At 32.2% G+C, this 12561-nt stretch overlaps 1 protein-coding gene across 1 annotated transcript in view; it reads right to left on the reverse strand.

Moving 5' to 3' along the window:
* The window catches only part of LOC106468629 (plexin-B-like), a 44322-nt gene that overhangs the window by 22288 nt on the left and 9473 nt on the right, over positions 1 to 12561 (reverse strand). Inside the window, exons 2-11 of the mRNA XM_013929057.2 lie at positions 11793 to 11889; positions 10745 to 10853; positions 9706 to 9834; positions 8522 to 8614; positions 7614 to 7698; positions 6257 to 6429; positions 3962 to 4107; positions 2504 to 2606; positions 995 to 1131; positions 469 to 645 (exon numbers count right to left, since the gene is read on the reverse strand). Of these exons, the coding sequence (XP_013784511.1) occupies positions 469 to 645; positions 995 to 1131; positions 2504 to 2606; positions 3962 to 4107; positions 6257 to 6429; positions 7614 to 7698; positions 8522 to 8614; positions 9706 to 9738 (947 nt within the window). The 5' untranslated portion in view covers positions 9739 to 9834; positions 10745 to 10853; positions 11793 to 11889. The remainder of the gene's footprint in view (positions 1 to 468; positions 646 to 994; positions 1132 to 2503; positions 2607 to 3961; positions 4108 to 6256; positions 6430 to 7613; positions 7699 to 8521; positions 8615 to 9705; positions 9835 to 10744; positions 10854 to 11792; positions 11890 to 12561) is intronic.

The raw sequence follows: 12561 nt of genomic DNA on the forward strand, positions 1-12561 counted from the left end.
ACTGCAACAACAACTTTCCGTTGGTGAGGTGTTGTTACGGCCCTATGCTCCACTGGGAGTTTACAGGAATAAAATAAAAAATAAAATAAAATACCAATGTCTTATGAGAAGTATAATTGATTACAATGATGCTTTGCCTGCTGAAAAAAGACATTCATACCATAACAATTGTTATTGTAGAGTTCTGATTACTAATGTATTTGTTGTGTCCCAGCCAGCCTGACAAGCTTTGAATTGAATGAAATGTGTCATTGACAATGAATAAATCAATCATAGTGTGGTTGAAATATTATCATTATCTAATCCTTGAAAATCTTTAAAGGGCTAAATAAAAAAATTCAGTGTTAAAAAGTATAATAGACTTAATATGAATGTCTTATGACAAGTACAATTAGAACAATTTACATGTTCGACTGTAATCTTGCAAGTCACCTGATTATGAAGTAGACCCCTGAAACATTCACTCACCTAAAGCAGCTACTCAGTGGCTCAACACTTTGTATGGTAGGGTCTTTTGTGTAGAGATATGGGTCTTTAAGGGTTAAGTTAGTGTTGTCAATCTGCAACAACAGCTGTCCAATATGATAAGATGGCACAGGGGCTCGAGTTGTACGGCAGCTCAGTTGACTACTGCTGGCAAGTGGTCTGAAATACAAGAATTGGTCTGAAACCTAGGATGTAAAAGTAGCTTCCAGCTTAGAGCAAAATTTAAAAACATGGTAACTTAATATTTCAGTTCGAAATAATGTATATCCATGCCTTAAACCACTATCATGTTGTTATAGAAATAAAAAAAAACATACAAATTTTTGAATCAAAAACTTAACAAACGTAACCTATGCTTAACATCTGACCCAACGGATAATAAGTCAACCTCTAATTTTGCCTATGAGTGGAGGTATAAATGGTTTAAAACTAAGAAGCATATATGCACACAATACTTTTACTATGTATACGTATTACTTTACAATTAAAACAAATGAAAACAGTCTACCTTTCCACTCGGCATGGAAGATCATCAAGGAAAATCCTCACTTCACTTCCTACATTCAGATTGTTGCCACTGAGATAGACCCGCGTACCTCCAGACTGGGGGCCAAGCTTAGGGTAGATATCCTCAAGCGTAACCTCCTTTAAAACATTAGAATGTAATATCATCTTATTTATTCACCACTTGTTGTGTCAACAAAAATAATTTGTTTTAGTGTAGATTTTCTTATAAATTTCTTTCTAAACACAGATCATCTATACAGATGTAAAATAAACATGAAATACCAGCATTCTCAGGAGTAGTGGTCCCTATTTTTAGTAGTTGTAGTTGAAGAATTACTTGTCAAGATGCTTATTCCCATTTTGTATTTTAATCTTATGGTTCAAGTACATTAATGATTTACAATTTTTTAACGTAAATGTTACATATCCTAAAGTTCCACTGAACTAAGTGATTTTAAAACTACTTGACTTGTGTAGTTGTGAGAAAATATGTCCCAAACCACCTGAAATTAGTAAATACAAAAAATCACGCAAAAGATAATTACACAAATCAGGGAAAGGCAAATATGGGCCTTCCATTATTAACACAAGGCCTTCATGGTTAATCATAAAGAGACTCAGGTGTCATTAATCACCACAATGGATTTGTGCTGTCTCACAGTTTGCTCGTTATTAAGCACTACCATTAATCTCTCAACTTATTCATTATATACATTATAAACAAAACACACATTTGTCATTTTCTAAAGCGATCTATCAAACTAACTTGGTATCCTACACTTACTGCTGGGGAAAAAAAACACGTGATGATGACCTAAAGAGGTAGAAATGTTGGTACTTGTTTTGTGTTTGAAATGTCATTCGTGGGTTTCTTGTCGTCATGAAATAACTACATTATTAGTTGGGAGTCTAAAAGACTCATATTCTAATTGGATACAAACTGATCCGTATCACTAAACTTCTGACATTGTACATTACATGTATTACTAGTTCTCACTGAAAGAAATTCACCAAACATTTTCTAACACACGAAATAACAAGTATAAGACTTTCTAAAGCTGATTCTAAAGCAGGTTTATGTTTTTTTTAATTAACATAGTTTCTTTTTATAAAGATAAAATGGCTGTGTAAAAAAAAAAAAAACTTTGATAATCAAAGAATTTATACCTGCAAAAAATACCATTCCCAATCCAACAAGTCTGAACTTTCAAAGTTTAATTTTTTTCTAAAAGAATAAACTTCTTACACCAATTTCTTTTTTTATATTTGAAAAACAAAGAAAAGTTTGTTTTCCATTAAAGTTCTAAAAATTAATGGCTGTTACCGATTATCGGCTATAAATATAGCCAAATGGAACTGGTAAGATGCTACGGTAATTAAATGTGATGTATCAATCATTAATTTCTGATCTAATAAAAAAAAAAGAAGATATATTCATACCTAAAGTATTTAATTACAGAGATAAGAACAAAATTCAGACATCTTTAACACAAAAACTGTATCACTATACCTTATAATGAAATATCTCCTGAGCTCTAGTAACTCCTGCTTCATTTCCAATGATTACCATAGCTTCCATCGGAACTAAACTTGATCCTGTTTGACACGCCACCCTAGAAAAACAGACCCCCTATTTTAAAGTACTTTTTAACAGGCCAGCTTTTATAACTACAACTACTACTTTTGTAATAGGCCAGCTTTTCTAACTACACCTACACCATGACTTTCTTTTAGTCTGATTACGTTTCACACTGATACGAATCAAAAGTGTCGGAACCGAGGGGTGCTGTAGCACTTTTACATATTTCACTTATATACCAACTGTAAGCTATATTATTAATTTTCTGGGGGGCATGCCCCCCCGACTCCCCTAGATCAAGCAGCCTTCGACAGCAGTTCCTTATACTTTCAATCTCTCATTGTAAAATATGCATGTCTAGCCAAGCACCCCCACTTTGCAACTCCTTCCTAAACCACTAGGAATAAATAATAATTGAAATAAACAAGAACAGTAAAAATGTTTAAGACAATACCAAGCACAGTTTCTTTTAATCAGATCCACATTTTCATAAATATTTCATCAGTTCATTTACAATATATCTTTATTTGGCATTTCTGTAAGCTGAATGTTTTGACAGCAACAAAAAAACCTATCATCAAGTTTAATAAATACTTTTTTTTTTCAATATAAATCTCTATGTTATTGATATTTTTATGTCCACTGATAAAACTACATGATTATTTATCTGCCTGCTTGTGTATTTCATGTACGTTAGTCGAATTGTTTTTTTTTATCTATCCATCTCTTACCCACGTCTTTATTCATTTAATTGTTTATTTACCTGTCCAAACACATAATTATCAAACCTATCTTTTACCCAACTAGCAAAAAAACTGGAAACAATCTCATTTTTGGAATTTTGTATAAAATAATCGTTGTTTTTTTCTAAATTGTGAGTTTTTTTAATATTTGGATCCATGTTAACTATTGTGCTTATTGAGTTACTTTGTAAAAGTAAGTTGAATTATTTTATATTAGTTAATGTCACTTATAAAATAGGCCTAAAACAATTTATGACAGTGTACAAGTGTTCAGACTTATAGAAATGTTAAGAAAGAAAATAATTTATCACGGTTACATGAGCTGGATGTTCAATTTTCACCACTTAATTTTTAAAGATAGAAAAACGCTACAACACAATGAACAGGATGAAGCACAAGAATTGACATCTACCTCACTGAAACACTGTAATCTTTCGGTATACATGGTATACATGATATTCACAACAAGGCATTCAGTGTATTTTAAAGTATGTTATAGCTTCTAGAGAATGAAGCACAAGAATTGACATCTACCTCACTGAAACACTATAATCTTTCGGTATACATGAAGCACAAGAATTGACAACTATCTCACTGAAACACTGTAATCTTTCGGTATACATGAAGCACAAGAATTGACAACTACCTCACTGAAACACTGTAATCTTTCGGTATACATGGTATTCCACCAATCATGATTTTCCCTTTAATTTCTTCCTCACTAGATCCAAGATTGGAACCTTCAATCGTCACCAGTGTTCCTCCTTCAATAGGCCCACTCAAAGGATGAATCTACAAACAAGTATACGAGTTCAGTGAAACTTCCAAGAAATTAATCTCCATAGTTTGACCCTTCAATATTAACCCCTTCTGTGTCAAGACTTTTTTGGAAATGAGCTTGGAAAAAAAAAAGTCAGTTTTTTATTTTGCTTTTTTCATAGACTATCTATATAAATAATACTCTTGCATTTGTCTGTCCAGAACTTTTCTCGCACATTTTATAATTAAATGCTACAAGTTAGAAATACCTTTGTCTGAGGAGTTCAGATAACATATTGGCTTCTCCATTCAGAATCACCGTACCTGTTTTTTGTCAAACTCTTCAGTGCAACGAGTATGGTACATGATGGCACAATGTCATTGTCATCACGTGAAAATTGGCTCCAATTTCAACTTTAGTTGTTTTTTTTTTCTATTTGCAAAGTATTTCATACAAACAACATTTAACCTGCATGTAATTTCCTAAAAAGGAAACATTACACTAAATACAATTTCCATGGGCTTTCTCAAGTTATTTAGGTCTAAAATACAAATGCACAGTTTGTTCAAAACCATATGATTATCACTTTGTGAACACACATTCAGATGTTTCTGCATATTCAGCTAAGTTTGCCTTCACTACAACCTTACATTTACATTAGTTACAATATTTTAGTTTTGGTTTGTTTCATAGACTGCTATAAACACTTTTATTCTTCATTTTCGTGAGTTTCTTTGTTTTAACTTATAAAACACAGAGTGCTCATAACTGATTCATACTCTGTATATTACTATAAATACCATTACTATACTTTATTGTTTACTTTACGTGTAGTTTTATTAAATAAAGTTACATTTGTATGAGTTTGTTTGTCTGACTGTGCAAAATTTTTTCTAAATAGACTAGGATTTATCGATGTAACACGTAAATCCTGCAAGAAAGTGTAGCTTCTATGCCGCGTGTAAAAATGATAGAATAAGGAAAATTCAAGTGAAGGACATGAAAATTACTGCAAATGTTTTGCGGGTTGCAGCTAGTACTTATATATTAATGAAAGAAAAGTTATTATATTTCTACACAAAATATAAATGTTATGTATCTGGATTTATACGTAATATGTATAACGTCAACAAAACTGCAGTAAAGAATAGGATTGTTGTTCTCTGGTGTTTGTGATACATAATTCAGAATAAATCTGAGAGATCAACACAAACAACATTTCCAGTGCCATCTAGTGAGCACTGATTGTAACATGCGATAACATGAAAATAAATGGTTTGGTTTGTTTTGAATTTCTCACAAAACTATATGAGGGCTATCTGCACTAGCCATTCCAAATTTAGCAGTGATAAGCTAGAGGGAAGGCAGCTGGTCAATACCACCCACCACCAACTATTAGGCTACTCTTTTACTGATGAGTAGTGAGATTGACTGCAACATTATAACTCCCCCACAGCTAAAAGGGTGAGCATGTTCAGTGATGGGGAATCGAATCCGCATCTCTCAGTTTGAGAGTCAAGCACCTTAACCACTATGCCAGGCCTTGCAAGTAAATTCTGACAAATAATTAAAAATACAGTAAGAGATGGTGTGCCTGAATTAACATGGAGGGCACCTGAGTTATTGTGGGCAAATAACAGAAGGGGTTAACCCAAATTTTTTCTCAATGTGCTAATATATATATAACTATACTTAATGAAAAATGTCAATAAAATTATGTTCTTCAAAAAGTTATTTATTCATACATGTAGAAACATTTTAGCATTGTCTGAAATATTATTTCAAAAAAATTCCTGAAATGAGTATAAATGATATCTTTAAATTTTGCAGAAGTCTTTAAAAAAGTGTGTCACGAGTTAATTATCACAAATGTTAGAGTGCCAAACAAAATATAATTTGTACGTTCATAGAATTTGAGCTGTTTAAATTCAAAAATTATCATATACTCTATGTGAGCACATATGCTTATATACATATGTTTACGTAATACACTTTGATAATTACAAAAATTAATTTTTGCTGACAAGTTATTCCATTCTCTTGTTACGTCACTCACCCAGAAATGTTTAAATTTAAAAATTACCATATACTCTGTGTGAGCACATATGCTTATATACATATGTTTACGTAATACACTTTTTTTGCTGACAAGTTATTTCATTCTCTTGTTACGTCACTCACCCAGTCAATGCGGGGCCGAGGGCAAGAGCTAAGAATGGGTTCTGTACAGGAACCACTATAGTTACAATCACTTCCACACCAAGCACATTGGTACTGGCTGCTTCTAGTTAGACACAGGGAACAATCAGCTCGTCCTCCATGACTCCCCAGTAGGTGGCACTTATACAAGGTTACTACATGGTACAGATAAACAGCTTCTTGTAACAAAAGTATGTACTTTCACATAGTAAACAATAAATATCTATATTTAGATTTATTTACAGCTAGCAGTGGATGATTGGAAATTTTCTTATGTTAGAATACGTACAATGTTTTGACCACTAGTGTGATCACTTTCAAGTACAATACAGAACAACTGAATTGAAATATTACTATTTGGTGAAAAAAATCAAACAATCATCCTCGTTAATATATATACCTGTGTTTAAAGTTGGGAGATTAACATAAATAAATTATACATTTTGCTATGTTACAGCTAAGTTGTTAGAAAACTAAATAATGAGAATGAAATTCCATAGAAACTACTTCTTTGTCTCAAATAAATCACCGCTCCATAAGGTTTAATACACTAGAAGATCCATTTCCAGTTTATCTAATTATAAATAAATTAAAAAAAACGTGTATTCTCGACTTTTTTGTTTCGTATGAAATACATTTATTTTGAACTTTTTTTCTCTTCTTTCTGCTGTTATTAATTATTTCCAAGATAATATTATTGCCAGGCAAGAATGATATGAAAATCTAAAACTTTAAACCATTTTCTTCACATGTGTAATCAGCAATTATAAATTCTCGGTTGATAGTTGAGATTTCCTACCATTTAGTGTTATCTTAAAGTAATATATAAATCTAATATGATACATGTTAGTTTTGGCTGCAGAATAACTTGTATATCACAACAGGCGTATGTACGATCTTACACTGTCATAACAAATGTTAAATCTCACCATTCTTGTCGTATGCCACTACTGACGGGGCCTTTCATTCAACTGATGTTTTTGTATAACCCAGCTGGCCTGATGAGCTCTCGTACTGATTGCTAGGCCTCGTCAGCAGTGTACTATGTACGATCTTACACTGTCATAACAAATGTTAAATCTCACCATTCTTGTCGTATGCCACTACTGACGGGGCCTTTCATTCAACTGATGTTTTGTATAACCCAGCTGGCCTGATGATCTCTAGTACTGATGCTAGGCCTCGTCAGCAGTGGCATACAACAAAAAGTGTAGTTGAAACACTTTGGTACATTTTTCTTATTAAAAATCTGCACTGTACCAATAGAAAATGCTGCAAATTAAATAATGACCCATGAACTAATCATACTCTGTCAGCTACTAAAACAAAATTCACTTACTGTTAGTACTGTCAATAAAAGTATCTTCATTCCACACAACTGTCAGAGTCGCCTGCATCTCTCCGATACCAGTCTGATACTTGTACTAATAAAGCACATGGAAAACACAACATTTTGTTGTGTTTTTTTATAACAAATGCATAAAATTATATAATAATCTTAACCCCAATTTGAAAATAAAATGTCAAGAAATGATTGTTGCAATATTTCTTGGAGCTTTTTCAAACACAGAAATCAGTATCCAGCACAATGTTAAAGTTTTCACGAGCAGAAATTGAAACAAAGTTTATAGACTATTGACAAAGTCTTGTATTAAATTCATTTTCTAAAACTTAATACGTGGATTTTCCTAGATATAACATCACTTTTAAAAAATGGAAAACAAAAATGGATGAAATAAACTATTATTAACTCCTTATCATCCATGGAAGGGATTTTTCCATTACTGTAGCAATGCTTTGACCACAACAAACTAGGCATGAGGCCCTTAAATGGCATACGGGTAAAGATTAGGCCTAGATGCATAAATATATGGGAGGATATGATAAAGGGTTAATAAGCTCGTACACAGTGTAGAATTCTTTCATAACCCTTGTTTCTTGCAGGTTAATGTTCAACATATTCAGAATTCTTGACACCAATTTAATTTGTTATTAAAAAGAAAAGATTCCCCACTACTCCACAAAATATATTTTGTTTTAGTCTTAGTACAAAAATATCCCTTGGTCAACTGACCTGGTCATACGAGCTATATATACCTATTAAATCTGCAAATTAAAAGACAAAAATGGTTAAAGCTGAAAAGATTTCCCACACACATTAGGACTAAATGCAGAAGAAAATCTCACTATTATTCATTAAAACAAAAAATATCATACTATACGTTTGGTAATGGTTTTGTTACTCACCACATTTCTCGCACAAATTACTTTATTATCTCGGACTTGAGCAAAAACCATCTCTTTTGCTCCCTCAATTTCTAGCACACACTGGTAACCATCCTAAGAAAAGTACAAACAGAAACTACTTCAATCAGGTTCGTAACATTTGCTTTGTGAAACCTAAATAAATTACTTTAGTACAGTAAAATTAAACAGAAAGAGTTATCAAATTAATCGCGTGTAACTGACATCATTAGATATGCTAATATTTTTAAGTAAGAAGAAAGATGCGTTTTTTTTTAAGTTCTCCTTATACACTAAATTAGTGTTAGATGTTACAATATGATAAGTAGTATCTAAAACACTACTGTATCTGTCGTATCCCAGCAAATCTGACGTGCCCTGGTAGCGGGCAAAAAGCCCCATTGACATTAGATATGGTGTCACACATTCTTGTTGATTTTCAACCACAAGTTTTTAGAATAAACAACTGATTAATTAAGAGTTCCAAACGAAGGTTTCTTCCATTAGTCAAGCAGTCTTCAATTATTTTTTTAGATTCCAGGAATAAAAAATATTTTTACAAAAGTACTGATCATAATATGAATGGTGGTTGGTCTCACTTATAACATTGCAAGAGTTCATTAGCTAGCCACTAGGGGTCAGAATTTGTATTTATGTCAAAGCTACTAAGGTTATCTACCACCATCCATAATTTTGAACCACTGACCAAAGGGAATGCAGTCAGTCAGCAGCATCCTAACATCCATACTAGGGGACTGACTGTTACTCATATAACACACTCACAGCTTAAAGTGAGGGGAATATTTTGTGGTATCCCATAAATTCGAGCCCAGCTCACAAGTTCTGAAATTCAGAGCTCTACCACATCCCCTATGGATTTGAAAGTTTATTGTAAAAAATAATAATAATAAGAAGAAGAAGAAGAACAACAACAATACTAATAACACTAATAATAACAATAACACTAATAATAACAACAACAATAATAATAACAACAACAACAATACTAATAACACTAATAACAACAACAACAATAATAACACTAACAACAACAATAACAACAATAATAACAACAACAACAACAACAATAATAATAATAATAGATATTAAATTTGATAACTAGTCAAACTTCAAAAGCTGGATGCAATGTTTCACCAGATAAAATGAAGAAAAGTTGATCTACTAACCAGTGGAGTTAGCAAATTTTTCACTTTCACCATAATTTCTTTCTGCACGCCATTAGGAATGAAGATTTCCTCATTCAAGTCGAAGCTTGGGCAGTGATCATGCCCTTTTATTAGGGTGCTGGTGGGATCCTGCATATAGAAACACAAAAATTACAATTATTGTATTTATGATTTCAAGCATGATTTAAATATAAAGATAACCTCAGATGAATTGGCTCTCACATTTTTTTTTATTCATTCAACTCCAATTCTAATACACCAACATTAATAATTAATTGTTGTTGTTGTTTTTCTAACTCACTTTTTCTTAGAAACAATTTTCAAGTAAGGTCTACCAAAGGTTCGACATTTCTTGTCATGGCTGTATTACAAGCAGTTTGTAACTTATACTATGAAATAAGCAGAGGAACCAGGGAGCATTAACCCTCCCCCCCTCATTCCCTACCCCAACCTGTACACCTGGTGGGGACAGGTTAATAATTGTTAATGATTTAAGGCTGCCATATACTATGTATCTGTATTTTATCCAAGATCAGAGGATGAATTGAACCACCGGATGAATTGAACCACCGGATGAATTGAACCACCAGATGAATTGAACCACCAGATGAATTGAACCACCGTATTTTCATATTTGTTTTATAAGCCGGAAATTCATATTTTGAATCACCTATGACAAACAAAACACTGCATTTAAACTATCTTAATACATAAATATTTATACACGTAAACAGTAACTATATATGTAAAAGTTCAAACAGGAAACATCTATTATCCATCCACATAAAAAAAAGAGCCATCTGACAATATGATTCATTAGAATATAAATAAAATTCTTCTTTACATCACATCTGTAAAAAACCTCACCATATAGAAGTTATTTAATCATTTAAACTGTAATAGACGGTTTCATGGTTTTAAAGTACTTTAAAAAATAAAAAGATCATTTCATAATAAGCAAGTTATGTACTGAATCAAACATGAAACCATTTGTACAGAAACAAATTTAGTTGCTATAGAAATAATTATCCAAACTTACACTTTCTCCAACAATCGTTCTTCTCGAACAGAGTGATGCATTATGGGTACACAGGTTCTGATGAACGCACCAACTGCAGGCCCAGGAAGTTGTTACACAAGCTTTACATCTACACCAAGCAAACCAAGTTTATGTTCCTTAAACTTTTAACTTAGATACATCGTCTGGACATATATAAATAATAAATATATGTATATATATTATATATATATATATAGGTGTATATGTATATATGTATATTGTGATTATCTTGTCCTGTAAACTGGAAACTAGGTTGTCTACAATAGCCTTGACTGGCTCAATGAAGGCACTTTGAGTAATCCAGAAATTGTTTATTAAACACATAAAGACAATTAATAAACACTGGACAAATGATATTTGTATGTGAGTGACAAATATAGTCAGGAACCAGTAGATGAAAACATACCGCTTGTAACTAAGTGGTGATAATGTAGCCAAAGCACTACAAAAAAAACTTTTTTAAGTTGGGAGAGAAGTGTTTATACGGCACAGCTCAGCATACATCAGTGTCGCATGTTTACAACATAACATTATGTCCCAAGCCAATCAACAATAAACTCCTAGCTCATCCAATAACATGTGACTCTTACGTTACATCATACACTAGAGGAAGCAGGAAGTTTGTAAGTTATTATTATTAACATAATATGTGTAATGATATGATAATTATATGATAATTATATGTAATATGATAATTTATGTAATGATATGATAATTATATGTAATATGATAATTTGTGTAATGATATGATAATTATATGTAATATGATAACTTATGTAATTGTATGATAATTTATGTAATGATATGAGAATATATGTAACGTTTACATGCCAGCAGATGTCTGCATCTGAAGGAAGAAATAATGATAACTCCTTATACATAAATTAAATTTTATGCAGACTGATCAACAAAGCTGAAATTTCACGTTTATCTTTAGCCCACACTTTCAGCATTATCATTAGGTTCAAAAACAGCTTTACAAACACTAAACTCTCGTGTATCTTACTTTATAAACACACACACTTACCTTCTATGTACGCCACAGTCGTAGAAAGTAAACGGCCGACTGATGAAGTCGGTGTCCGTTTCACTCGACCGAACGGCAAGATTCACTTTCACATGATCTATAACAAACAACAGAAAATTTTGATACATCAGAATCTGTAAAAAAACTCCACAGTTTGTAAAACACTTACTTTTACACAATGATACTATTTCTCTTACTTTCACTAAATCGCTACTGGTTTAAGAAGGAAGAGTAGGGAATTATTCCCTCTAGTGATGCCGAACAGAATCAATCATTAGGCTGCCAATGGATAAGATTTGGTTACTTAGCATCCCAGCAATTTAAAGATATTTAATTTGTTTCAAAAAATTTAAGTAGTATTTATCTTCCAACTGAAAACCTTTGTAGAATGAACATGAAACATTAACTATACATTTGTACTTGTGGTACAACAAACAAGAAACATTAACTGTACGTTTGTAGTTGTGGTACAACAAACAAGGAACATTAACTGTACGTTTGTACTTGTGGTACAACAAACAAGGAACATTAACTATACGTTTGTACTTGTGGTACAACAAACAAGGAACATTAACTGTACGTTTGTACTTGTGGTACAACAAACAAGAAACATTAACTATACGTTTGTACTTGTGGTACAACAAACAAGGAACATTAACTGTACGTTTGTACTTGTGGTACAACAAACAAGAAACATTAACTATACGTTTGTAGTTGTGGTACAACAAAACAAGGAACATTAACTATACGTTTGTACTTGTGGTACAAC

Source organism: Limulus polyphemus, unplaced genomic scaffold (assembly GCF_000517525.1).
Source record: "Limulus polyphemus unplaced genomic scaffold, Limulus_polyphemus-2.1.2 Scaffold3088, whole genome shotgun sequence".
In the NCBI taxonomy this organism is placed as follows: Eukaryota; Metazoa; Arthropoda; class Merostomata; order Xiphosura; family Limulidae; genus Limulus; species Limulus polyphemus.